The 27,342-nt window shown below is 42.4% G+C and overlaps 1 protein-coding gene and 1 pseudogene across 1 annotated transcript; both read left to right on the forward strand.

The window, feature by feature from the left end:
- Positions 1 to 483, forward strand: LOC120023295 (annotated as a pseudogene).
- Positions 484 to 17,204: 16,721 nt separating this feature from the next.
- LOC120023424 (iron-sulfur cluster assembly 2 homolog, mitochondrial-like) lies at positions 17,205 to 21,999 on the forward strand. Its single transcript, XM_038967440.1, has 4 exons — positions 17,205 to 17,306; positions 19,835 to 20,009; positions 20,232 to 20,347; positions 21,389 to 21,999. Exons 1-4 carry the CDS (start codon positions 17,242 to 17,244, stop codon positions 21,573 to 21,575), a joined length of 543 nt encoding a protein of 180 aa, XP_038823368.1. The 5' UTR covers positions 17,205 to 17,241; the 3' UTR covers positions 21,576 to 21,999.
- Positions 22,000 to 27,342: the final 5,343 nt, after the last annotated feature.

The following is a 27,342-nucleotide window of genomic DNA, read 5'->3' on the forward strand; positions in this document are numbered from 1 at the left end:
ATGGAGATACACTACCAACTAGAGGACTCACCTGTTTCCTTGTTTGATGAAGACTGTATTAATCACATGAAAGACATGAGGTTGGAAGCAGAGGCGGTGGTCAATGATGTTCTATTCGCCGTGGCCAAAATGTACGTGTCCCAAAATCTGGACAGTGTTTTGGATGTGGCCTACATAAACGTGGAAACTAGAGGGAAATCGTTATTGCCTTGAGCTCACTGAAGCCGGAATAAGGGTGAGGGATATTGACTTGATGCTGTGATTCAATTTGTGCTGTTATTCTGTGTAGGCCTATATGATGGACCGCTCTATATTTGACCTTACAGGTGGTTGGCTACGCCTTCGACGAGGTGGATGAGAGCTTGAGCACCCAGTACTATGAGACTGTTTATTCGCGGCTGGACACCCTCAGCCCAGGTTAGAGAAGCCTTTGGGAATGCCTTGCTACAGAGATTGGAGAGGCTGCAGCAAAATGGCCACTAGAAAACACACTGTAGCTAATGCTGTGGAAGTGAAACAAGGGTTGTTGGGACATCAATTGTACTATCTGAATACAAACAGAAACCTTTCTGGTTAGGTCATGATTTATCGGACATCCATCTGGCTGCTACCACCACCAGGGAAGGCAGAATGATTTTATTCACATGGGGAGCAGGGGGGAAAGATATTTCAAGGGAGTATGCGAGCACACTCGTTCGCCTAGTCGAACTGAAGCATGCTGCCGCTTTAACATGCTGACCACACCGCTCGCATCGCAAAATAAATGTACACATACATGTTATCCAGTCATTGCATCCACACTGTGCAGCCAGGCGTTAAAATAGAACTTGGTTCTATTTGTGATGCTTGACAAGCTGCAAGTCCCGCCTCTCCCATCTCCTCATTGGTTTTTAGGAGCATATACACACGTGGGTGACTGAAAGATGAACTGAGGTCCACACTCCAGTCGGTAGTGGTAATGCACCTTTTAAAGTTGGTTGCCAACCGCCATATAAAGTCCAAAGAAGAAGAAGCCTGAAGGGGGAGAGATTACTAGAAACAAACTCGGTTTACCCTTTTATCTGTGGAATTGTCGGAGTAGAGGACCTTGTGCATTTCAGGTAAAATAACAACCCAATGTTTATATCCCAGGACAAATTAGCTAGCAACAGCTAGCTAGCTAAATTGCCATAAATGTTTAATGCTTTTTCAACCAGTCCCCAAATGCATGTAGTTGGTTCAGAGTTCATTTTGATATTTCAACCTGCGTGTCTTGATCGCGTCTGGTGTGGGTGGACAAAATCAATATGTGCGCGGACTGGTCAGCATGCTAGCCCCTTCATCGGTGATTGGTCAACAGTACTACTTCCTAGCAAGAGTGGGAACATGAAGTGTTTGTCATTCAATGAGAGATGACTAGTTTTCATGCCTATTTTTTCATGGCAAAGATTTTAGCTAGATGTAAAATTACGCAACTTAAGACCTGACAAATTTCTTGTTTTATCTTAGATTAATTAAGTCTGTTTTTGATTAAGTGTTTCTGTCTTGTTGCTACGGCGTCTCTATATGGACAAACAGTAATATCATCGCTTTTTTCTCGTTTCCAAGCAAAGGTCTTTAGGGAGTATGAGAGCACAGACATTGGCTTCGCCTAGCCAAGTTCTGCTCGGAGCAAACTGAACCCATGTATGTGGACGCCTTTAGGCAAACAATTAAAGCACCTGAAGATGACTTGAAGAGGATGGATCATTGATAAACGTAATTGTTTTGGATATGGAACAAACTGCATTTGATTCCTCAGTAAAAAGCACAATATGAGTGTTTAACTACCGGTTCCACCTCCTGAGAGTCAACATATTTGAATTATGTCAGATGTCAAAAGATGGAATCATATTCATTATTGTGAAGCTGCTTTAGGATGTTGGCCCATACATCTATGATTAGCCCAAGTCCTTATCAGTTTCACAGTTCTGGTACTGTTCCAGTTTGTGTTGGGAATATATTCTCATCCCTTGTAAAGTCTCATTTTAAGTTAACTTTGTATCAAACCAGTTTAGCCTGTATGTAAAATGTCTCTGGAATTCTTACTTTCATTCTTTATGCTGCTGACCAAGAAAATCTAATTTCATTCTAGTCTGCAATTCTATTGCACTTGTTGCTTTTCAAATGAGTGATGTCTGTGCATCAGTCTTACCTCGGTGAATGCGTAAAGCCAGTCATCCTATGTAATAAAATTGTATTATCTTAAATGCTGAGGCATGTGTTTATGTTATTTGGTTATGCTTTTTAAAAGATAAATGAACCGCTCACAGCATTTTGTCAGACATTTGTTTTTCCGTAATGTTAATCAGATGTGAAAGCAAATTCCCAAGGTAAAACTTTAACACTTAACATGAATTAAATACTTTTATTAGATGAAACAATTTAGAAATCCTGATTTTATAAAATTACAAATCTAGCCATTACTGGTTGACAATACACATCAGTTTTTGGGATCTTTCATTTCTGCTTATGAAACATGGGACCAACACTTACATGTTGCATTTATATTTTTCTTCAGTATAGAAATGAATAGAAAAATGTATAGATTGTGTCCGGTATATGGGACAAACAATACACAAACGTTTCCCTTTTATCAGACTTGCAGCCGTCTTCAATAGGGATGGGAATGTGAGTGATCACCCCATGGACAATTGCTCTACTCGTCTGGCTCTCAACTGCTAAAACGAGAACCAGGAAGGATGAAAAAGAATATAGGCAACATTTACTTTGAATTAAACCTTTACACTCATGGAAATTGGCCTATATGAATAGGGCTAAATTTAAACGCTTCTTACAGAAGAAATATGAAGTGCATATGCATAAGCATGGTAGCAATTGAAAGGGAACAGTTTGGAGATTATGGGGAAATTATTAGACCAAAGTTGAGGATGCAACAGTTCACCAGACACAAGACTGAAACCAAACATTACACTTGATTTTATGTGCATTTTACATTTACTATACTTTCCACCACATTTGTAGGTAACAAATTCTGGAAATACTCATTCAGTAACATAAGAAGATTCCTAGGAAATGTGGGGTAGGTGCAACAAAATAAACTGACAAGGGTTTGAGTGAGAGGACTAACTTGTCTCCCATACGCACAAAAAGCTGGCAGAATGTTTTTTGTTGCACAAGTTACCCAATTAGCTGGAGGGTTGGGGCCAACTTCTTGTCATGTGCGGTGCTCAAGTTCAGAACGGCTGTCAGTCAAAACCCATACAGTGCTGTGAAGCGCAGAGTTTGAGCTCTGACATTTATAGCATGTTACTGTACAGCCACAGCATTCCAATAGCTGCTTATCAGTGCCCAAATCTGAAATGTTCAACCAGTATGGGTACGAATGTGAAGGGCTACAAAAAAAATCGGTTGATGATATATATATATTTTGGGGAGGCAGGTAGTCTAGTGGTTAGAACGTTGGGCCAGTAACTGAAAAGTTGCTGGATCGAATCCCAGAGCTGTCATTCTGCCCCTGAACAAGGCAGTTAACCCACTGTTCCCTGGTAAATAAAAAAAATAAAAAAAACAGTATTTACCACTTGAATGTCACATTGACAGCATAGGCCTGTCCTTTATGGAGCTGGCATGGTTGTTTAGGACAAGGGTGGATGTCCACAATCACCACCGTACCAACAGCAGAGGCTGGAGAGAATAGAAAACAGATTGCATTGTCACTATTCGTTATTCTAGTAATGAAACCAAGCCAAAGAGCCACACCTTGTAACATATGTTATTTTGGTAACCTTCCCTTGTGGTAAATGAAAACAGCCTTGCAACAAATAGAGGTCACACATCACATGACAAGATAAGACCAAAACATTCAGTAAATGAAATAATTTGACATCAAAATGCCAACACATAAATCAAAACGTACCACAATCTGCAAATTTCACAGGTTCCGCGCAGGTGAGAGCAATCAGGGAGAACAGATGGAAGCTAAGTGGAAATCCATAGTTTCAATCTGGACCTGAAAGCGGTTACATACAGTTGAAGTCGGAAGTTTACATACACTTACATTGGAGTCATTAAAACTAGTTTTTCAACCACTCCACAAATTTCATGTTAAACTATAGTTTTGGCAAGTCGGTTAGGACATCTACTTTGTGCATGACACAAGTCATTTTTCCAACAATTGTTTACAGACCAGATTATTTCACTGTATCACAATTCCAGTGGGTCAGAAGTTTACATACACTAAGTTGACTGTGCCTTTAAACAGCTTGGAAAATTCCAGAAAATTATGTCATGGCTTTAGAAGCTTCTGTTAGGCTAATTGACATAATTTGAGTCAATTGTAGGTGTGTACCTGTGGATGTATTTCAAGGCCTACCTTCAAAATCAGTGCCTCTTTGCTTGACATCATGGGAAAATCAAAAGAAATCAGCCAAGACCTCAGAAAAGAAATTGTAGACCTCCACAAGTCTGGTTCATCCTTGGGAGCAATTTCCAAACACCTGAAGGTACCACGATCATCTGTACAAACAATAGTACATAAGTATAAACACCATGGAACCACGCAGCCGTCCTCTGGTCTGATGAAACAAAAATAAAACTGGCCATAATGACCATTGTTATGTTTGGAGGAAAAAGGGGAAGGCTTGCAAGCCGAAGAACACCATCCCAACCGTGAAGCACGGGGGTGGCAGCATCATGTTGTGGGGGTGCTTTGTTGCAGGAGGGACAGGTGCACTTCACAAAATATATGCATCATGAGGTAGGAAAATTATGTGGATATATTTAAGCATCTCAAGACATCAGTCAGGAAGTTAAAGCTTGGTTGCAAATGGGTCTTCCAAATGGACAATGACCCCAAGCATACTTCCAAAGTTGTGGCAAAATGGCTTAAGGACAACAAAGTCAAGATATTGGAGTGCTCATCACAAAGCCCTGACCTCAAACCTATAGAAAATGTGTGGGCAGAACTGAAAAAGCGTGTGCGAGCAAGGAGGCCTACAAACCTGACTGTTACAACAGCTCTGTCAGGAGGAATGGGCCAAAATTCACCCAACTTGTTGTGGGAAGCTTGTGGAAGGCTACCCGAAACGTTTGACCCAAGTTTAACAATTTAATTGCAATGCTACCAAATACATCTTACACCCATAACACCGCTCTCTACAGGTGGTGAGGGCTTCATTTTCCAGCAAAGCTGCATGTTCATCACAACAGCATGACAAAAGTCTTCACCAAGCCAAAGAGGCTGCAACCTACTTATCAAAACTACAGTAAACCCTCTGAAAGGGTGAAATCACTCGCCACAAATTTCTGGGATATTGACTGAGCAAACAGTGGATTCTATGTTTATTCATAAGCGGTAACGTATTCATTTGTTTTCCAACAACCGCGGAGAGGGCTGTTTAGGTTACTAGCATAGTATTGGGTCTGTTCTAGCCATCATACCTGGCGGTCCTCAATTACGTGAGATGGGGAGAACCGTGTTTCTCTGGGGAAGCCGTGGAGAGGGCGGGCTTCTCTGGGGAAGCAGTGGGGTGAGGGGGGGTTCTCTGGAATCAGGGGGGGGGGTTCTCTGTGGTCTGTTACCATGTTTGGTTTTTGTTTTCTGCTGCCAGACAAGTTTGATTTTAATTTGTACATGCTTAAGATGTTTTATTTTAAATGCTCTTGGATGTAAATGTCAGGAAACGATCTCGGGAATCAGTCAGATGTTAAGGCTGTGTCTCGTGGAACTTGAACGGTCTCACGCGCAAAAGGGGCATGATATTTAAGCGTTTGAAATCACTTGGTGCTGACATAATTTTCCTGCAAGAAATGCACATGAAAGCCACTGTGCAGCGGCATCTGAGATCCAACTGGATTTCTCAAGTTTATCAATCACCCAAAGCTAGAGGTGTCGCTATTCTCTTTCGTAAAAACATCCATTTCCAACTCTCCTCCATGTCTACAGACCCACACGGTAGGTATATCATTTTACCAGGGAACGTTCATTATTTTCCTGTCACCCTATTGAACGTTTATGGCCCTAACATTGACAACCCACATGTCTTTCCTAATGTTTTTGATTTGCTCCCAGATCTTAGTACCACTAATCTAATAATTGGAGGCGATTTTAATTGTTACCTTGATCCGTATCTTGACAGACTGTCTACAGTCTACACACACTCCTTCTAATATCACTTCTGTCCAGGTTCTAAATAATCATATCAAATCCAGGAATCTAGTGGACATCTGGAGACCACAACATCCCACAGACAAAAACGACTCATTCTACTCATGTTCACAAGTCTTATTCTAGAATTGACCACTTTCTAATAGATTCCAAACTGATAACCAATGTGCTTAATTCGAAACACCATAGCATCTTAATAAGTGACCACAGTTGTTGATAATTGGATATGGAGAAGGGTGAGCCGGTCAAGGATCGATTCAGACAAGGTGATAAATTGTATGACAAGCGACAGTTTAATTATGAGTAAAGATATCTGGTACAAGCGTATACGGTCTCGTTCCTTCGGCTCATAGAGAACCTCCAGAAAAAGCCCAGATAACAGAAATGCATAGACATTTTATACAACACAGAAAGTAGGTTGAGTCTGGAAGTTCTGGTCCTTTGGTTGGTTCTGGACAGGTTGTTGTCTTCTCAGATTGGTCCTGATGAGCTGGGCGTCATCCTTCTGAGTCTTATAGCAAAAGTTCTTTGTTATCAAATGTTCAGCTAAGCAGGAGATTTTGTGTGTGCGTAGTCAGCCCTCTGTCCTTGGTTATGTGTGTGTCTCATTATTTCGTGAAATGCGGACCCAAGCACTCTTTTGATCAAGGCCTTTCCTTATCAGTGTTTATGAAAGGTCTGTGCCAGCCATCTATCTTTGGGTGTGTGAGAAACCCTGCTTAGAAAGAAGTTAGTTATAACAATGTAATAGCAATATGCTTGTGTTATTTTAAATGGTATTTATTACACAGTCCAATTATGTTGTCCCTCAATCTTTCTTTACCAATACTTTATTACAGATGGCGTTTTAACCTCTCCTTGCTCACAGACCAAGCATTCATTGACAGCATGACAGCCAAGTTGATTGAGTTCCTCAAGACTAATGACACAGGAGTGGTATCTGATTCTACACCATGGGAAACTTTTAAAGTGGTTATGAGAGGTCATATTTCATATGAGTCTGCTATTAAAAAAAAGTGAATCGCAGTCGGTTGGAGGAGATAGAAAAAAAAACTCCCAGCTTTGGAGGAGACATACAGAACTTCACTCTCTCAGGTTGACTACAACAATATTTTGAAATTAAAATATGAATACAATTCTATTCTTGGTTCACAGGTCAGTAACCTCCTACTAATGCTGAGACAAAAACAATTTGAACTAGGGGACAAACCAGAAAGGTTACTGGCTAGACAACTAAAGGGTGCACAGGCAAATAGAGCAATCCATAACATCCGGTCTAAGGCGGACACACCCTAAAAGGATAAACAACTGATTCAAATAATTTTACTCAGTTACATTAGACCAAAAGCATCTGGATGAATATATCCGCTTTCTTTGATTCCATCAGCCGGCCAAAACTTGATGATAGCGCCAAAAAAGAATTGAACTCAAATTTCACAACAGCGGAAATAATCGAGGCAATAAAAGCTTTCCCACCTGGAAAGGCTGCAGGCTCTGATGGTTTTGGCTGTGAATGTTATAAAACCTCCAGTGAAGCTCTCGCTCCCCTCTTACTCAGGATGATCACGGATTCAACAGAAAATAATATTTTGCCGAAATCATTGTATGAAGCCAATATTTGCCGTCTGTTAAAAAAAGGCAGAGGCAACAGATCCTGCAAATTATAGACCGATAGCATTGCTTAATTTCGATTTAAAAAAATATGACAAGTGCTTGCTAATAGGTTGAACAAACATGTAACAACCATTATTCCTTGGATCAGACGGTATATCCCCGGCAAGTTCTGTTTTTCTAATGTGCGCAGGCTGCTGAACATTCTTATTGCAAATCAGGGGAGGGGCTCCAAGGCGGCTGTTATATCGCTAGATGCTCAAAAAGCGTTTGACCAAATAGAATGGTCATATGTTTGAAGCACTTACTATATTTGGCGACTCATTTATCACCTAGGTCAAAATGCTCTACGCCTGCCCAACATCCGCTATTCTGACCAACAGCGACACATCCAGTCCCTTTGAACTACATAGATCTGTCCTACAGGGGTACACACTCAGTTCTCTGCTCTTCGCTGTCGCCCTTGAACCCCTGGCGATACAAATAAGGGATCATCCTAATATCCAAGGTCTGAAAGTAGGAAACATAGAAAGCCGCATTTCGTTATATGCAGACGATGTACTTTTATACCTCTCCGACCCAGTAGCCTCTGTCCCTAAACTACTAGACTTAATCAATTAATTTCGCAAACTATCTGGCTATTCAATACATTGGGGAAAAGGTGATCTCATGTGTATCGCAGATAATTTGACAACAAGTGAGCTAGAGAGGATACTATTTAAAGTGGTGCATGACCACTTAATTTACCTGGGACTAAAAATCCAAATCTCATCTTCAAGCTAAACTACAGTGAACTGGTTGCAAAGCTAAAACAAAACAGAGAGCTGGAGAATATTGCCTCTTTCTATGATGGGGCGCACAAATGCCATAGAAATGGTTTCTCCCCCCAGGTTCCTTTATCTATGCCAGAATCTCCCAATTTTTCTTACCTCATAATTTTTTAAGACTTTGGACTGGACAATCTTGTCATTTGTCTAAGGTTACAAAAAACACCGTATTCGTAAAGCCCACTTAAAAAAGCCCAAGGAAAGTGGCGACTTAGGCCTACCCATCTTTAAGCATTATTACTGGGCTGCAAACACCAGGGCATTACCGTATTGGCAACTGGGTTTCCCTGATAAATTGGACACTGTTGCCCCCCTGTGGCTAAATATGGAACTCAAGTCTATCACAAACTCCTCTCTTCCAGTCTTGCTTTTCTCCAAAGCAGAGTTCCATATTCCATACAAACTGACAGGCAACAACTTTGCTTTGAGATATTATTTTAGATCATACTACATGGTGTCAGAAGTAGTTTTAAAATTCACATAAACGTGAAGGACGTACCAAGTAAATCATACATTCAGGCTGTTTCAAAGCAGGGAGGGCACAGTGTTGGAGATAAAACAGCGCATATCATTATTTTGCTAGCTAACGAGCAATGACTAAGTTACTGCTAAGCAACATGTTTGCAAGAGGAAGAAGCTGGCGGGATTTCAGGGTTTGCGACTCCAAGTTCAACGGACTCTGGCGCAAACACGGACAGGCCAGTGGCTAGTGCTGACGGATTTCGCATTAGTCCCCCGGAGAATTTGGTTTGTATGCACATTCAAAACTGGCCGAAATGGATCAGGCCCTTTTGAAAGGTACAGGGTAGCATCAGGCTTAAACGTGAAAAACGAGGCATTTCAAGTTAATACACTGATCTACTCTATGGGTGATGAAGCCGAGGATATATTAAATGCTTCAACGTTGACCGAGGAAGAGAAACTTAACTACAGTGCCGTTAAAGACTGTTTTGAAACGCATTTTGTAGGGACACACAACATTATTTTTGAGAGAGCTAGGTTTAATATGCGCAAACAGGAGCAGGGTGAAACCACCGACAGTTTTATCACAGCTGTTCACAAACTAGCAGAACATTGTCAGTTTGGCGCGCTCAGGGAAGAGCTGATCCGAGATCGGATTGTAGTCGGAATAAGAAATATCACTTTCTGAAAAGTTACAGTTGAATTCCCAGTTTACCTTGTCCAAAGCGGTAAACCAGGTTAGGCAGAGTGAGACAGTAAAAAGACAGCAGACGATACTGCGCGACAGCAGCTCCTTGCAGAGCGAAGAGAGTGAGGAAATACATGCATTTTCATACAGAGCTAAAAAAAAACGGAGGGGAACACAGAACAGAGACAGACGTGGAGAAAACAATCACAGACAGCACCAGTAGCTAGTTCAAGTGTTTGTCGCAAATGTGGGAAATCCCCTTTCCACAGATGGAAAGATTGCCCAGCAAAGGATGCGGAATGCAGGAAATGTCACAGGAGAGGACACTTTTCAGCTGTCTGTCGATTAAAGCAAATGCATGAGGTCTCAGAGGAGGTACAGAAGGACAGCATCTTTCTGGGAGAAGTAAAGGAAAACAATGCTGGCTGGCATTCAGACATTAAACTCAATGGGGAGGTTGTGTCATTTAAACTAGGCACTGGGGCAGCAGTGACAGCTATCCCAACTAGGCTGTATAGCTATAGCAGAGATGGCCCTTTGCTCTCTACAAACAAAAAACTGTACGGGCCCAGTAATAAGATTTTACCAGTGGTAGGGCACTTGGTGATTAAACTGGAGAGTAAAGACAAAAGTGCCATCCAGCCTGTCTTCGTCATTGACTCTCTAGCCAGACCGTTGCTGGGGCTGCCAGCAATTGAAGCATTGCAACTCATTGAGAGAGTGAGCGAACTGGAGGACCCAGGTGAGGTTTTCAAAAAGAAATTCCCAAAAGGGTTTTCTGGTCTAGGAAGGATAGAAGGTGACTACAAAATCCGCCTGAAAGAGGATGCTGTCCCCTATGCCCTTACCACCCCCGCCGGGTACCTATCCCTTTATTGGCCAGAGTAAAGGAAGAGTTGGGGAGGATGGAAGAAATTGGGGCGGTGTCTAAAATAGAGAGTCCCACAGACTGGTGTGCAGGGATGGTGGTGGTCCCAAAAGCCAATGGGGAAATAAGGATCTGTGTGGACATGACTAAATTGAATGAGGCACTCTGCAGATAGAGACACATCTTACCATCAGTGGAGCAGTCACTGGCTCAGTTGGATGGCTCACAAGTCTTCACAAAGCTGGATGCCCGCTCAGGTTTCTGGCAGATACCGCTGTCATCAGAGAGTAGGGCACTCACAACGTTTATAACACCGTTTGGCCGTTACTGTTTTAATGTTTTGCCATTTGGAACCGCTTCCGGTCCTGAGCATTTCCAAAGACGCATGTTCCAGCTATTGGATGGGCTGAGTGGCGTCATAGTCCACGCGGACGATGTGCTCGTGTGCGGAAGGGACAAAGAAGAACATGATGTAAGGCTCACAGCAGTTCTGACCCGACTCCAGGAGACTGGCCTGACACTCAATGAAAAATGCACTTTTGCACAATCAGAGGTCTTGTTCTTGGGACACAAAATCAGTGCAGCTGGAATTGAGCCGGACCCAGAGAAGATCAGCGCCATCACAGATATGCCCAGACCCCAGAATGTGGCTGAAGTCAGGACCTTCTTAGGCATGGCCACATATGTGGGTAAGTTCCTCCCACAGTTCTCAGATACAACCAAACCTCTGAGAGACTTACTAGCCAAAGAGAATGACTGGTCATGGGGTCACATGCAACAGGTAGCGTTTGACAAAATCAAAGGAGATCTGGCCTCACAGAGAGTGCTGGCCCAGTACCGTCCCCACGCTAAGACAAAAGTATCAGCAGATGCATCATCCTTTGGGCTAGGGGCGGTCCTCACACAGATGCAGGACAACATGGAGTGGCGTCCAATAGCATACATCTCCCGAAGCTTATCCGACACAGAGCAAAGATATGCTCAAGTGGAGAAGGAGGCGTTGGCTATCACATGGGCATGTGAAAGGCTCAGCCAATACCTTATTGGCCTGCAGTTTACGGCAGAGACTGACCACAAACCACTGTTGGTTCTGTTAGGGACAAAAGCACTGGACGACTTGCCTCCCAGAGTTCTGAGCTTCCGCCTCAGATTACTGAGGTTCACCTACAAGATGGTGTATGTGCCAGGGAAGGCACTGATCACAGCGGATGCACTCTCCAGGGCCCCAATTAAACGTCCATTATCAGAGGAGGAGCAATGTCTAGAGGGTGAGGTACAGGTGTCCATTAATGCAATAAGGGACAGTCTACCTGCATCTCAGACCAAACTGCAGCAGATTGCAGAGGAGCAACAACGAGACTACATCTGCCAACAGAGTGCAGCAGTGCAAAAAGGGATGGCCCAGGCAGGAGGAACTGCCTCAACTGCTGAAGCCCTATTGGGTGCACCAAAGTGACTTCCACTGTAATGGAGACCTTCTCATGAAAGGACAACGGATAGTTATCCCAGAGACTCTACAACCAGAAATGCTAGACAGAGTGCATGATGGACACATGGGGATAACCAAATGCAGACTGAGGGCTCAACAGTCAGTGTGGTGGCTTGGTCTGAGTACTCAGATTGCCAAGCTGGTGGCCCAGTGTGAGGTCTGTACAAAATGTCAACCTTGTCATCCGGAGCCAATGATGGCAACGGAGCTGCCAAAACGGCCATGGCAAAAGGTAGGGGCGGATATGTTCTATTGGAAAAATGACACTTATCTGCTAGTGGTAGATTACTACTCAAGATACATTGAAATAGCAAAGACACCTATAACCACATCAGCTGGTGTTATCAATGGATTAAAGTAAAAAAAATTCCAGGCAAGGGGTCGCTGAGGTCCTGGTTACAGATAACACTCCCCAGTTCTCTGCGAGCTCCTTTTCTGCTTTTGCCGCAGAATATGACTTCATACATGTGACCAGTAGCCCCTACCATGCACAGAGTAATGGTGAGGCAGAGAGAGCTGTGAAAACAGTCAAGGGACTGCTGAAAAAGAACAAGGATCCATACAGGGCTCTGTTAGCTTACAGAGTTACACCACTGCATCATGGGCCGTCGCCTGCCGAGCTCCTGATGGGCAGAAGGCTGCGTTCCCCATTGCCTGTCTCGCCGGCTCAGCTTAAACCCCGATGGCCTAACAGGAAGGCCTTCGCTGAGAGGGACAAACGGCTGAAACAAACGCAAACTGGAGACTTTAATCGGACACACCGTGCTAAGGAGAGGCCAGAGCTGACCGAAGGTCAATGTGTGTGGATTACAAACTCAAAGACACCAGCAATAGTGCTGAGGAAAGCGGTTGCCCCACGCTCCTATGTGGTGGACACAGGCTCAGAAGAGGTACGAAGGAACAAAACACACCTCAGAGCTCTTCCAGATCTACCAGCCACACAGACTGAGGCCACAGAAAATGCACAAAAAGAGGGTGAAGGAGAGAGAATGCTCACAGAGCCACAAGCGCGCCCAAAAAGGGATGTGAAGCCACCAGAGTGGCTGAAAGACTATGTTACGTGAAGAGAAAACATACTGTTGGGACCATACCCAGCAAAAAGAGACTGTACCTAAGTTAATGTTCATACTGTGTGATTTAATGCTTTCATACTGTTTCAGGATGGGAAGTAGCATATTAGAGAATAATACTGGTTTCCAAATGGCATTTCAGTTATGCTTCAGTGGTTATGCATGTTGAGTTCTTGTTCATGGGAGGGGAAGATGTAGTAGAATGTCCCTTGGGGGTATCCGTACCTATGTAGGACATGCGAGGGTTAGGTTAATAAACAGGCTGGAGCTAGAACCTTGTTGTCGCGCGTCCTTATTTTAGATCATACTACAATTTTAAACCAGATTAACCATGTTTGTAAGGTGCCTGATACCTCTGATACACCCCGATATGCTTTAATCATTATTTTGTTTCATCTCGGTCTGATAAGGTGTTTCTTGAATGGAGGGAGAAGGGACTGGCCACAATGGAAGACTTCTACATAGATAAGCAATTAGTATCATTCATCCAATTAGAATAAATTAAATCTCTCCCATTCACATTTTTTCTGTTACTTACAAGTCAGGCACTATATCAAAGGGGAAATTCAAAATGCTGACACCCTCCCTGTACAACATTCGTTTTATGACTTGTTACAGCGCCCTCCCAATTCAAAACACCTCATCTCACCTTGTCTCCTTTTTCTCCAACTACACAGAGGCCTCTACTAGCCATCTCAAGGAGACCTGGGGTAAAGAGTTAAATATTGCGATCTCAGACGATCTATGGGGAGAAGCCCTGTCAAGAATTCCCTCCTGTTCCATCAATGCCAGATATCATTTAATACAATACAAAGTCGTGCATAGACTTCATTACTCCAAAACCAAATGACATAGAATTTACCCCCAGGTCTCCCCACTGTGACAGGTGTAAAGCCTCAGAGGGTTCCTTAACTCATCTTTTTTGGCTCTGCCCCATACTCAATAATTATTGGAGGAACATCTTTGATTGGTACTCAAAGTTATATGAGAGGGCCTGACCCTGAAGCAGAACTCACTCTCTTTGGCTGTTCAGAGTCAGTTCTAAGATCGACCTATGAGGAACCACAGGCTCTGATGTTCGGAATGGTGGCTGCTAAAAAAAATGATCCTCACAGAATGGAAGTAACCCACACCCATTGCTTCAGTAGATGGCTAGCAAAATGATTAACACCATTAACTTGGAAAATATTTGTTTTTTTAGGACCAACTCCTCCAGCAGATATCTCAAGGTTTGGGTTCTGTTTCTGGACAAAGACTGACTGAAAACTGACTAGGATCACTTACTGTTGTTGTGACTCATTGTTGCTCTATTCTTGTCCCATGTCTTACCTAAGCAATACCAGCAGCTGTATTTTTATTTTATTACTATTTTTTTTCCGTGTGTGCTTTTGTTTTGTACAAAATTGCAAAAGAAAATCCTTTAAAATAAAATATATTAAATGTTTAAAAAAAAAGAAGAATGATGGAGGCCACTATGTTCTTGGGTACCTACAATGCTGCAGACATTTTTTGGTACCCTTCTCCAGATCTGCGCCTCGACACAATCCTATCTCTGAGCTCTACGGACAATTCTTTCGACCTAATGGCTTGGTTTTTGCCCTGACATGCACTGCCAACGGTGGGACCTTATATAGACAGGTGTGTGCCTTTCCAAATCATGTCCAATCAATTGAATTTACCACTGGTGGATCCAATCAAGTTGGAGAAACATCAACAAGGATGATCAATGGAAACAGGATGCACCTGAGCTCAATTTCGAGTCTCATAGCAAAGGGTCTGAATACTTATTTACATAAGGTATTTCTGTTTTTAAAAATGTATAAATTTGGCATTGTGTGTAGATTGATGAGCAACATTTTTTTATTTAATCAATGTTAGAATAAGGCTGCAACGTAACAAAATGTTTAAAAAGTCAAGTGGTCTGAATACTTTCCGAAAACACTTCAGAAAGTATTCATACATACATACAAGTATTCATTTTGTTACGTTACAGCCTTATTCTAACATTGATTAAATAAATAAAAATCCTCAATCTGTGTTACAGCCTGAATTCAAAATTGATTAAATAAAAAACACCTATCTACACCCAATACCCCATAATGACAAAGTGAAAACATGTTTTAGACATTTTTACAAATGTATTGATGTATTGAAAATAAGAATACAGAAATATCTCTGGGATGCTGGCCTTCTAGGCAGAGTTCCTCTGTCCAGTCTCTGTTCTTTTACCCATCTTAATCTTGTCTTTTTATTGGCCATTCTGAGATATGGCTTTTTCTTTGCAACTCTGCCTAGAAAGCCAGCATCCCAGAGTCGCCTCTTCAATGTTGACATTGAGACCGGTGTTTTGCGGGTACTATTTAAGGAAGCTGCCAGTTGAGGACTTGTAAGGCGTCTGTTTCATAAACTAGACACTAATGTACTTGTCCTCCTGCTCAGTTGTGCACCGGGGCCTCCCACTCCTCTTTCTATTCTGGTTAGAGCCAGTTTGCGCTGTTCTGTGAAGGGAGTAGTACACAACGTTGTACGAGATATTCAGTTTCTTGGCAATTTCTCACCTTAATTTCTCAGAACAAGAATAGACTGACGAGTTTCAGAAGAAAGTTCTTTGTTTCTGGCCATTTTGAGCCTGTAATCGAACCCACAAATGCTGAGGCTCCAGATATTCAACTAGTCTAAAGAAGGCCAGTTTTATTGTTTCTTTAAATCAGTACAACAGTTTTCAGCTGTGCTAACATAATTGCAAAAGGGTTTTCTAATGATAAATTAGCCTTTTAAAATTATAAACTTGGATTAGCTAACACAACGTGCCATTGGAACACAAGAGTGATGGTTGCTGATAATGGGCCTCTGTACGCCTATGTAGATATTCCATTAAAAATCAGCCGTTTCCAGCTACAACAGTAATTTACAACATTAACAATGTCTACACTGTATTTCTGATCAATTTGATGTTATTTTAATGGACAGAAAATGTGACTCCAAAATTTTGAATGGTATATATATACAGTATCATTTAAACGTGTGGACACACCTACTCATTCCAGGATTTTTCTTTATTTTTACTATTTTCTACTGTTAGAATGTTTTGCAATTGCCTGCCATAGCCCCCCCCCCAAATGTAAACATTGGCTGGTTGGGGTCTCGAGAATTTTCAGATATCCAAATGGGGTCGTGGACGAAAAAAAAGTTTGGCAACCCCTGGTCTACAGTAACAAATCCATCAATCCAACATTCACTTGTTAACTACCGTTCTATCTTCGTTTGAATATACACCGATATAATAAGTTGTGAAAAATATATATTAGGCGAACAAAACAACTTTTTAATACATACCGCTTGCGTCCTTCAGGCACAGATAGAACAATAAGCCAGATATTTCACCGGATGTATTAATATGAAGCATTCCAGCCAGCATCTGGTTGGCGTTTCCACTCACTACCAAATATGGTGATGAGAGGAAGCCCTAGTTGCCGGCAGTGGGAGAAGATTGAGCGATATGGATTTTGGCCGAAATTCTGCACATTTTCTCATCGATGAAACATTTTATCACCCATACAGTTTCTTTGTTGCCAAAACTGGAATCTGTGTTTTGTAGACTACCCTTTGTCAACGTTTCTAAAAAGTGCGTTGTTTAGAAGGAGTGCAAGGGCGAATTGCGTTACTGCACACGCGCACTGCGCAGAGTAGGTATTCCCTAACAGAAATATGCAAATAAATGCTAGAACGCGACAACAGGATCTCACTAGCTCGTTCTTGACTCTGCCCACCTCCTTGCTTGTTCTGCCCACGATAATTCATTTTCTCCCATTAGAAACGACAGGCTCTGGTCTATCTTGGGTTACTTATAAAAAAAATCTTTGCTTCAGGTGCAGGCTCACAGACGCTCCTTGTCACAGGAAACTGTCGCGAATCTACAAGGTCCGCTGACTGGCGTTGAAAGTAACGAATCAGATATTTTATATATTGCACGGTAGGCGTTTCTTATGACGTCATGACCAATCGTTTTTCGTCTCTTGATCTAACGCCGCAGTTCTCCATGTTGGGGGTGGGCTTTCTAGCTACAGTGTTACGGAAGATGTCATTCGTTCTTCGAGGAGCTATGTTGAGTGCGACAAAGACAGGAGCATGGACCCTTGCTAGGTATACAATAAGCAATTCTATGGGTATTGAAATATAAGGGAATTGTTTAAGAAGGCATATAAACAACTGAATTCTGTCCATTCCGCTCTTTTAACATTACAGCATTGGTTATCATTTTGGGTCAATCAAGCTTTCGTCATCTAACGTTAGCTACGTAAAAGTTTGATTGCTGTTAATAAAACATTGTCCTATCATCTAATCAGACAAATACTTTGGACTTAGTCAACGTTGTGTGTCTTGATCTAGCTACACATGGGTCGAGCCAGCTCTCATGATCCACTGAGCCTTTATGCATGACCCCAAGGCTGGACCCATCGCTATAGGCTTTGGGAAACAGGTTGGACTCCCAGAGTTGTGCATCGTTCTGGTGGGTGGCGATGGAAAAAAAACTTACCACAATACTAACCAACAGACAGGTTGTGTTCCAAAGCTAATGCCTCGATCACACCAACAGTGTTATCGCATTTTGGTACTCCGGAAATACATGAATTTCCAATGGAATGCTGCGTTTGCCTCGCAAGAGCAGTTGCAGTGTGTTATGTGGTTCCTATGTTGGATGTATCCAACGTATGTGTAGACGGCTTGACAGAAATGGTAGCAGAAGGTGAATGTTGAACTTCTGATGATGCTGCGTATTATTTTGCTCAAAACTCTATTGGTGTGATCAAGGGGTAACGCCTCGATCACACTGACAGTGTTTTCACATTTTGGTACATCAGAATGACATTAATTTCCAATAGAATGCTGTGTTTGCTTTGTAGTATTGCGTTCTATGTGGTACCTACATTGGATTTATCAACATATGCGTCAAACTGTAAGCGTAGAATTTTGCACAGACGCTCTTTTAATTTATTTTTTTTACCTTTATTTAACTAGGCAAGTCAGTTAAGAACATATTCTTATTTGCAATGACAGCCTACCAGGGAACAGTGGGTTAACTGCCTTGTTCAGGGGCAGAACAACAGATTTTTAACTTGTTAGCTCGGGCATTTGATCCAGCAACCTTCCAGTTACTGGCCCAACGCTCTAACCACTAGGCTACCTGCCACCCCTTCCCTGCAGCGAACGCCTCGATCACACCGATAGCGTCTTTGTGAAAAATGGTACGCAGCATCATCTGGATATGTGTGCAACAAAAGTTAAACATTCACCTTCTGCTACCATTTCTGTCAAGCATACAGTTTGACGCATAAGGGTTCCATTGGAAATTAATGTACTTCTGGTGTACCAAAATGCCATGACACTATCGGTGTGATCGAGGCATAAGTAGTAGTAACTAGTAGACTGCACTGCTGTCAGTCTAACGTTAGGCCTTATATGTCCGTAGTATAGGCATAGAGTTGCATTAATTTGTACTTAGTTGGTCAGCATTAACTAGTTGAATAGTTTTTATTTGGATGAAGAAATTGTAACTAACTACGCTATATATAATGAGTGGATTTGGCTATTTCAGCCACACCTGTTGCTGACAGGTTTATAAGATTTGAGCACATAGCCATGCAGTCTCCATATACAGATATTGGCAGTAGAATGGCCTTACTGAAGAGCTCAGTGACTTTCAACGTGGCACCGTCATAGGATGCCACCTTTCCAACAAGTCAGTTCGTAAAAATGTTGCCCTGCTAGATCTGCCCAGGTCAACTGTAAGTGCTGTTATTCTGAAGTGGAAACGTCTAAGAGCAACAATAGGAGCAACAACAACGGAGCCGCGAAGTGGTAGGCCACACAAGCTCACAGAATGGGAACCCCGAGTGCTGTCCTCTGTTGCAACACTCACTACCGAGTTCCAAACTGCCCTGGAAGCAACATCAGCACAAGAAATGTTCGTCGGGAGCTTCATAAAATGAGCAGCCATGGAAGCGTCGGCTGGAGTGGTGTAAAGCTCACCGCAATTGTACTATGGAGCAGTGGAAACACGTTCTCTGAAGTGATGAATCCCGCTTCACCATCTGGCAGTCCAATGGACAAATCTGGGTTTGGCAGATGCCAGGAGAACGCCCCCTGCCCGAATGGATAATGCCAACTGTAAAGTTTGGTGGAAGAGGAATAATGGTCTCGGGCTGTTTTTCATGATTTGGGCTAGGCCCCTTAGTTCCAGTGAAGGGAAATATTAACACTACAGCATACAGTGACATTCTAGATGATTATGTGCTTCCAACTTTATGGAAACAGTTTGGGGAAGGCCCTTTCCTGTCTCAGCATGACAATGCCCCCGTGCACAAAGCAAGGTCCATACAGAAATGGTTTGTCGAGATCGGTGTGGAAGAACTTGACTGGCCTGCACAGAGCCCTGACCGCAACCCTGCCAAACACCTTTGGGATAAATTGGAACCCTGACTGCGAGCCAACATCAGTGCCCGACCTCACTAATGCTCTTGTGACTGAATGGGCATGATTTTAGAATGAGATGTTTGACGAGCAGGTGTACACATACCTTTGGTCATGTGGTGTATATTCAAAGTGAGTGATGTGTATGTCTTGAGCATCTTTGGTACTCTGATTTGACTGAATAATTGTATTTATTTTAGGGCCTCTGCTCCCCTTGTCACCAATGTGGGCCAACCGATATTACTGAGATGTCCCCAAAGGTCACAACCCCTCTACACAGATTTCTCTCGATTAAGCAGCACATCAGCCGAAGAGGAACCAGCAGAGTCCAGTCCAGTTGAAGAGAAAGTATACCTCAGTGCATCATGTGTTCAGGTTAGGGCAATTATTCACTCAAATTGCTTACACGTCATGTACAATATATATAATGTAACTTCTCATTTGAAATAATTCCCATATGTGTGGGCTGTAAAGTTCTACTGTTTTTCTCACTCACTTTCCCTTTCATCAACACTGTGGTGGATGATCAAGTGATACAAGGACACTCCACAATGTCAAGGACTGACATAATTACCCTCTTCTCTGTGTGTTGTTAAGAGGCTAGAAGAAATCATGGATAAGGGAGAGTACCTGAGAATACAGGTGGAAGGGGGAGGCTGCTCTGGGTTCCAGTACAAGTTTATCGTTGACAGTACTAGGAACGAGGATGACAGGTAATTGTCATTGATTGATTGTCCCTCTGTAATCATTCAAGAAGAACTCATTATGAATGAACTATTTAATGTGTTGAATGGCATGCAGCAGTAACACAATTATTTGTGCTAACACAATCATTATCTCAAATCAAATCAAATTTTATTGGTCACATACACATGGTTAGCAGATGTTATTGTGAGTGTAGCGAAATGCTTGTGCTTCTAGTTCCAACAGTGCAGCAATATCTAACATGTAATCTAACAATTCCACAACAACTACCTAATTCACACAAGTCTAAGTAAAGGAATGGAATAAGAATATATACATATATGGATGGGCAATGACAGAGTGGCATAGGCAAGATGCAATAGATGGTATAAAATACAGTATATACATATGAGTGATGCAAGGTATGTCAACATTATTAAAGTAGAATTATTAAAGTGGCTAGTGATCCATTTATTAAAGTGGCCAATGATTTCAAGTCTGTATGTAGGCAGCAGCCTCTCTGTGTTAGTGATGGCTGTTTAACAGTCTGATGGCCTTGAAATAGAAGCTGTTTTTCAGTCTCTCGGTCCCAGCTTTGAGTCACCTGTTCTGACCTTGCCTTCTGGATGTTAGTGTGGTGAACAGGCAGGGGCTTGGGTGGTTGTTGTCCTTGATCTTTTTGCCATTCCTGTGACATCGGGTGCTGTTGGTGTCCTGGAAGGCAGATAGTTTGCCCCCGGTGATGCGTTGTGCAGACTGCACTACCCTCTGGAGAGCCTTGCGGTTGTGGGCGGTGCAGTTGCCGTACCAGGCGGTGATACAGCCTGACAGGATGCTCTCAATTGTGCATCTGTAAAAGTTTGTGAGGGTTTTAGGTGACAAGCCAAATTTCTTCAGCGTCCTGAGGTTGAAGAGGCGCTGTTGCGCTTTCTTCACCACACTGTCTGTGGGTTTGTATATCTGATCATTACACTGTGTTACGTGCTATCTCTCTGTCCTCAATCCCTTCGAATGCCCCTTTTTTAATCCATTCTAAACTCTTTCCACTGCACCCCATTTTTTTCTCTCAGGGTTTTTGAGCAGGGAGGGGTAGGGATCATTGTGGACCAAGATAGCCTGGAGTTTGTGAAAGGCTCGACACTGGACTATACTCAGGAGCTGATCCGCTCCTCCTTCCAGATGCTGAAGAACCCCCAGGCAGACCACGGCTGCTCCTGCGGAACCTCCTTCTCAGTCAAGTTAGGAGTCTCGGCCTGAGGCTTTCAGCTCTCAAACCCTCATCCCCTACATCCCTCACTAAGTCATCAAATTATATAGTCAGAGACCGTGTTCTCATGGTTGCATAAGTTATTACACAATTCACAGACGATCCTTGTAGCAACTCAGCAACTAAAAACATTGACAGACTGGTGTATCTTTAGGTACAGTATGCTTGGTTACAAATTAAACTAAGTGGATGAGAATCTGAGATTTTCTTGGATACGAAGAGATGGATTGGTTTTCAAGTGTTACATTTCACTACAATATAAAAAACTGTCTTATTGATTCATTATACATTTATACTAAATGAAGACTATGCTTTGGAGTGGTTTGAATGCGCAAGAGTGTATCCTGTACCTAGATGTGTTTGTATATGTAAAGAATGGTTTCATATCTCTAACAATAAAACGTGTTAAAAGGATGTTACATGGCTTTTTTATTTGGGATCAAATTTATGCTTGTGTATGTAAACTGGTCATAGAGTACCACAGTATGAGTCATAATACCCATAAAACCTAGCGGTCAAACAGGGAAATGGTTCCAATTGTTTTTCCACCATTAATTTTTCCCATAGGGGATTTTAGAAACACTTAAAATAAGGGCTGTGTTTCATGTAGGCTTACCCTCATGACGTTTTGATAACTGTAAATCCCACTAGGACAAGGTTATTTATCAATATATTTGCCTGGATTAACCCCGCAAAAATGAAATGCAAATGAGCTGCTAATATGGTTATGATAAAGAAATACAAATGCCATGATGATCTGGACGAGACTGTCGAATCGAGGCAAAGGTAAGAATCTCTGGATTAACTATCTAATGTTAGTTAAATGTAATAATGAATAAATTGGCAAAATGTCTTTAAATTGACAATTATGTGAACTATCTTGTGCTAGTTTTAAATTGACACAATACCTGTTAGCAAAAGTGTTAGCTAGAGATGATGTGCAGGACCTTGCAGGGATTTGTAGTTTTGCATGATGCAAATGGTATTCACACCAGATACTGACAGATTTTCTGATCCACACCCCACCTTTTTTTTAAGGTATCTAACCAACAGATTCATATCTGTATTCCCAGTCATGTGAAATCCATAGATTGGGGCCTAATGAATTCATTTGAATTGACTGATTTCCTTATATGAACTTTAACTCTGTAAAATCTTTGAAATTGTTTCATGTTGTGTTTATGTTTTTGTTTAGTGTATTTACCCATTGAATTGGGAGCTTTCTGATTATGTCATGATGATGATTGAGTAGCTAGGAAGTGTGGACAGTCAATCACAGATATGTCTATCAATCAGCACTAGGTAACTACAGTACAGGAGTTCAAGTTCTCCATCACTGCGACGGATTTCCATCATATGGATTTGTTTATAAATGTTTTCAATGTTTTTATATTAAAAATATTAAAAAAGAGGAATTGGTCAAACTCACAGTTTAATACATGTACAAAATGATCATCTTTCCCTAAAATCATGATGGTCATGACTTTTTACATGAAAGGGGAAGTTAACTTGGCCCCTCAAACAATCCATCTGAGATCGACAGTTTTAGTCATGGGATTTTGTTGTTGTTGCTTTAACCCCTGCAACTACCATTAGAGCATTGCCATTTTAAATACTCTTCTCTGTTTTGGAACATCAACATTTTTGGGAATTATTTGTTCTGAACAGGCTATCATCTCAACAGTTTATTATTAGCTCACCAAACCGTCAAATTTACATAGCTTAGATCACTGGCTGTATGCAAATAGTTACTGGATTGATATACCTTTTTGGTTGAGTTAGTACCCTCTGCCTGATAAAGAACTTATGTTGTTGTCTATACATTTTCTTTATTAAAATGTGATTTAAGAAACATTTCACAAAAAATATACAAAATAATATTTACAAACTATATTTACATTGATGTAATGTAAATCAAATATGCAGTAAACATGTCATCTATTTAACAACATAATTAAAACAAGAGGGAAAACATTCTACACATTTCATATTTTCAATTGACTCTGTTAGTTATATCATATCTGGTTACAAGAAACATACACCTATATCCTTGTAAAAATAGCCACTCACTTTTAAACATACAGTGCCTACAGAACGTATTCAGACCCCTTGACTTATTCCAGATTTTGTTGTGTTCCAGCCAGAATTAAAAATGTATTACATTTATTATTTTCTCACCCATCTACACATAATGACAAAGTGAAAACATGTTTTTAAATGTATTGAAAATTAAATACAGAAATATCTAATTGACATAAGTTTTCACACCCCTGAGTCAACACTTTGTAGAAGCACCTTTGGTGGCGATTATATTTTTGAGTCGTCTTTGGTACGTCTGTATCAGCTTTGCACATCTAGATTTGTGGATTTTCTCCCATTCTTCTTTGCAGATTTTCTCAAGCTCTTAAATTAGATGGGGAGCAGCAGTGAACACCAATCTTCAAGTCTTTCCACAGATTTTCAATGGGATTCAAGTGTGGGTTTTGACTATGCCACAAGGACTTTCACATTCTTGTTCTGAAGCCATTCCAGCGTTGCTTTGGCTGTATGCTTGAGGTCATAGTCCTGTTGGAACATAAATCTTTGCCTCAGTCTAAGGTTGTTTGCACTCTGAAGCAGGTTCTCATCAAGGATTTGCCTGCATTTGGCTCCATTCATTGTTCCCTCTATCCTTACCAGTCTCCCAGTCGCTGCTACTGAAAAGCATTCCCATAGCATGATGCTGCCACCACTGTTCTTCACGGTAGGGATGGTGCTAGAAGGGTGTTGAGCTGTGCCTGGTTTTCTCCAGACATAGTGATTTGCATTCAGGCCTAAGAGTTACATTTTCGTATCATCAGACCACATAATATTTTGCCTTATGCTCTCAGTCTTTCACGTGCCTCTTTGCAAACTCCAGGCGCTTGGTCATGTGCCTTTTTTGGCTTTCATCTGGCCACTGTCATAAATCCCAGATTGGTGAAGTGCTGTAGAGACTGCTGTCCTTCTGATGGGTTCTCCCATCTCAGCCAATGAACTCTGTAGTTCTGTCAGATTGATCATTGGGTTCTTGGTCAAATCAAATCAAAGTTTATTTGTCACGTGCGCTGAATACAACAGGTTACAGTGAAATGCTTACTTGTAAGTACAAGCCCTAACCAACAGTATAATTTTAAAACAAAAAAATAGGTTTAGGTTAACAATAGATAAGTAAAGAAATACAAAATAAAAAAACAGTAAAATGACAGTGAAAATAACAGTAGTGAGGCTATATACAGGTGGTACCGGTACAGAGTCAATGTGCGGGGGCACAAGTTAGTCGGGCTAATTGAGGTAATATGCACATGTAGATATAGTTAAAGTTACTATGCATAGATGATCAACAGAGAGTAGCAGCAGAGTAAAAGAAGGGGTTGGCGGTTGGGGGGGTGGCAGGACACAATGCAAATAGTCCGTATAGTTAATGTGCGGGGGCACCGGTTAGTCGGGCTAATTAATATGTACGTGAATGTATAGTTAAAGTGACTATGCATAGATGATAAACAAAGAGTAGCAGCAGCGTAAAGGGTTGGTGGGGGAAGGTAGCCATTTGATTACCTGTTCAGGAGTCTTATGGCGTGGGGGTAAAAGCTGTTGAGAAGCCTTTTGGTCCTAGCAAGCGGCACTCCGATACCGCTTGCCATGCGATAGCAGAGAGAACAGTCTATGACTGGGGTCTTTGAACATTTATAGGGCCTTCCTCTGACACCGCCTGGTATAGAGGTCCTGGATGGCAGACAGCTTAGCCCCAGTGATGTACTGGGATGTACGCACTACCCTCTGTAGTGCCTTGCGGTCGGAGGCCGAGCAGTTGCCGTACCAGGCAGTGATGCAACCAGTCGGGATGCTCTCAATGTTGCAGCTGTAGAAACTTTTGAGGATCTGAGGACCCATAACAAATCTTTTCAGTCTCCTGAGGGGGAATAGGTTTTGTCGTGCCCTCTTCGCAAATGTCTTGATGTGTTTGGACCATTCTAGTTTGTTGGTGATGTGGACACCAAGGAACTTGAAGCTCTCAACCTGCTCCACTACAGCCCCGTGATGAGAATGGGGGCGTGCTCGGTCCTCCTTTTCCTGTAGTCCACAATCATCTTTGTCTTGATTACATTGAGGGATAGGTTGTTATTCTGGTACCACCCGGCCAGGTCTCTGACCTCCTCCTCATAGGCTGTCTTGTCATTGTCGGTAATCAGGCCTACCACTGTTGTGTCGTCTGGAAACTTGATGGTGTTGGAGTCGTGCCTGGCCATGCAGTCGTGCCTGGACAGGGAGTATAGGAGGGGACTGAACATGCACCCCTGAGGGGCCCAGTGTTGAGGATCAGCGTGGCAGATGTGTTGCTACCTACCCTCACCACCTGGGGGCGGCCCGTCAGGAAGTTCAGGATCCAGTTGCAGAGGGAGGTGTTTAGTCCCAGGATCCTTAGCTTAGTGATGAGCTTTGAGGGCACTATGGTGTTGAATGCTGAGCTGTAGTCAATGAATAACATTCTCAAGTAGGTGTTCCTTTTGTTCAGGTGAGAAAGGGCAGTGTGGAGTGCAATAGAGATTGCATCATCTGTTTATATGTTTGAGCGGTATGCAAATTGAAGTGTGTCTAGGGTTTCTGGGATAATGGTGTTAATGTGAGCCATTACCAGCCTTTCAAAGCACTTCATGGCTACGGATGTGAGTGCTATGGATCGGTAGTCATTTGGGCAGGTTACCTTAGTGCTCTTAGACTATAGTGGTCTGCTAGAAGCATGTTGGTATTACAGACTCAATCAGGGACATGTTGAAAATGTCAGTGAAGACACCTGCCAGTTGGTCAGCACATGCCCGGAGCACACGTCCTGGTAATCCGTCTGGCCCAGCGGCCTTGTGAATGTTGACCTGTTTAATGGTCTTACGTCGGCTACGGACAGCGTGATCACACAGTCGTCCCGGAACAGCTGATGCTCTCGTGCATGTCTCAGTGTTGCTTGCCTCGAAGCAAGCATAGAAGTGATTTAGCTCGTCTGGTAGGCTTGTGTCACTGGGCAGCTCGCTGCTGTGCTTCCCTTTGTAATCTGTAATAGTTTGCAGGCCCTGCCACATCCGATGAGCGTAGGAGCCGGTGTAGTACGATTCAATCTTAGTCCTATATTGGCACTTTGCCTGTTTGATGGTTCGTCAGAGGGCATAGCAGGATTTCTTATAAGCTTTTGGGTTAGTCCTGCACCTTGAAAGCGGCAGCTCTAACCTTTAGCTCAGTGCGAATGTTGCCTGTAATTCATGGCTTCTGGTTAGGGTATGTACGCACAGTCACTGTGGGGACGACATCCTCGATGCAATTATTGATAACGCCAGTGACTGATGTGGTGTACTCCTCAATGCCATCGGAAGAATCCCAGAACATATTCCAGTCTGTGCTAGCAAAACAGTCCTGTAGTTTAGCATCTGCTTCATCTGACCACTTTGTTTTGACCGAGTCACTGGTGTTTCCTGCTTTAATTTTTGCTTGTAAGCAGGAATCAGGAGGATATAATTATGGTCAGATTTTTCAAATGGAGGGCGAGGGAGAGCTTTGTATGCGTCTCTGTGTGTGGAGTAAAGGTGGTCTAGAGTTTTTTCCCCCTCTGGTTGCACATGTGACATGCTGGTAGAAATGAGGTAAAACCGATTTAAGTTTCCCTGCATTAAAGTCCCTGACCAAGGTCCTTGGTCACCCCCCTGACCAAGGTCCTTCTTGCCCGGTTGCTCAGTTTGGTCGGACGGCAAG

The sequence above is a fragment of the Salvelinus namaycush genome, chromosome 28 (assembly GCF_016432855.1).
Source record: "Salvelinus namaycush isolate Seneca chromosome 28, SaNama_1.0, whole genome shotgun sequence".
NCBI classification, from domain to species: domain Eukaryota; kingdom Metazoa; phylum Chordata; class Actinopteri; order Salmoniformes; family Salmonidae; genus Salvelinus; species Salvelinus namaycush.

Excerpts from the sequence above, each read along its gene's own strand:
- LOC120023424 (XM_038967440.1), top strand. The coding sequence starts at position 17,242 with ATGTCATTCGTTCTTCGAGGAGCTATGTTGAGTGCGACAAAGACAGGA. Across the intron at positions 17,307-19,834 it reads GGAGCATGGACCCTTGCTAG|GGCCTCTGCTCCCCTTGTCA; the intron begins GTATACAATAAG and ends TATTTATTTTAG. Across the intron at positions 20,010-20,231 it reads TCAGTGCATCATGTGTTCAG|AGGCTAGAAGAAATCATGGA; the intron begins GTTAGGGCAATT and ends TGTGTTGTTAAG.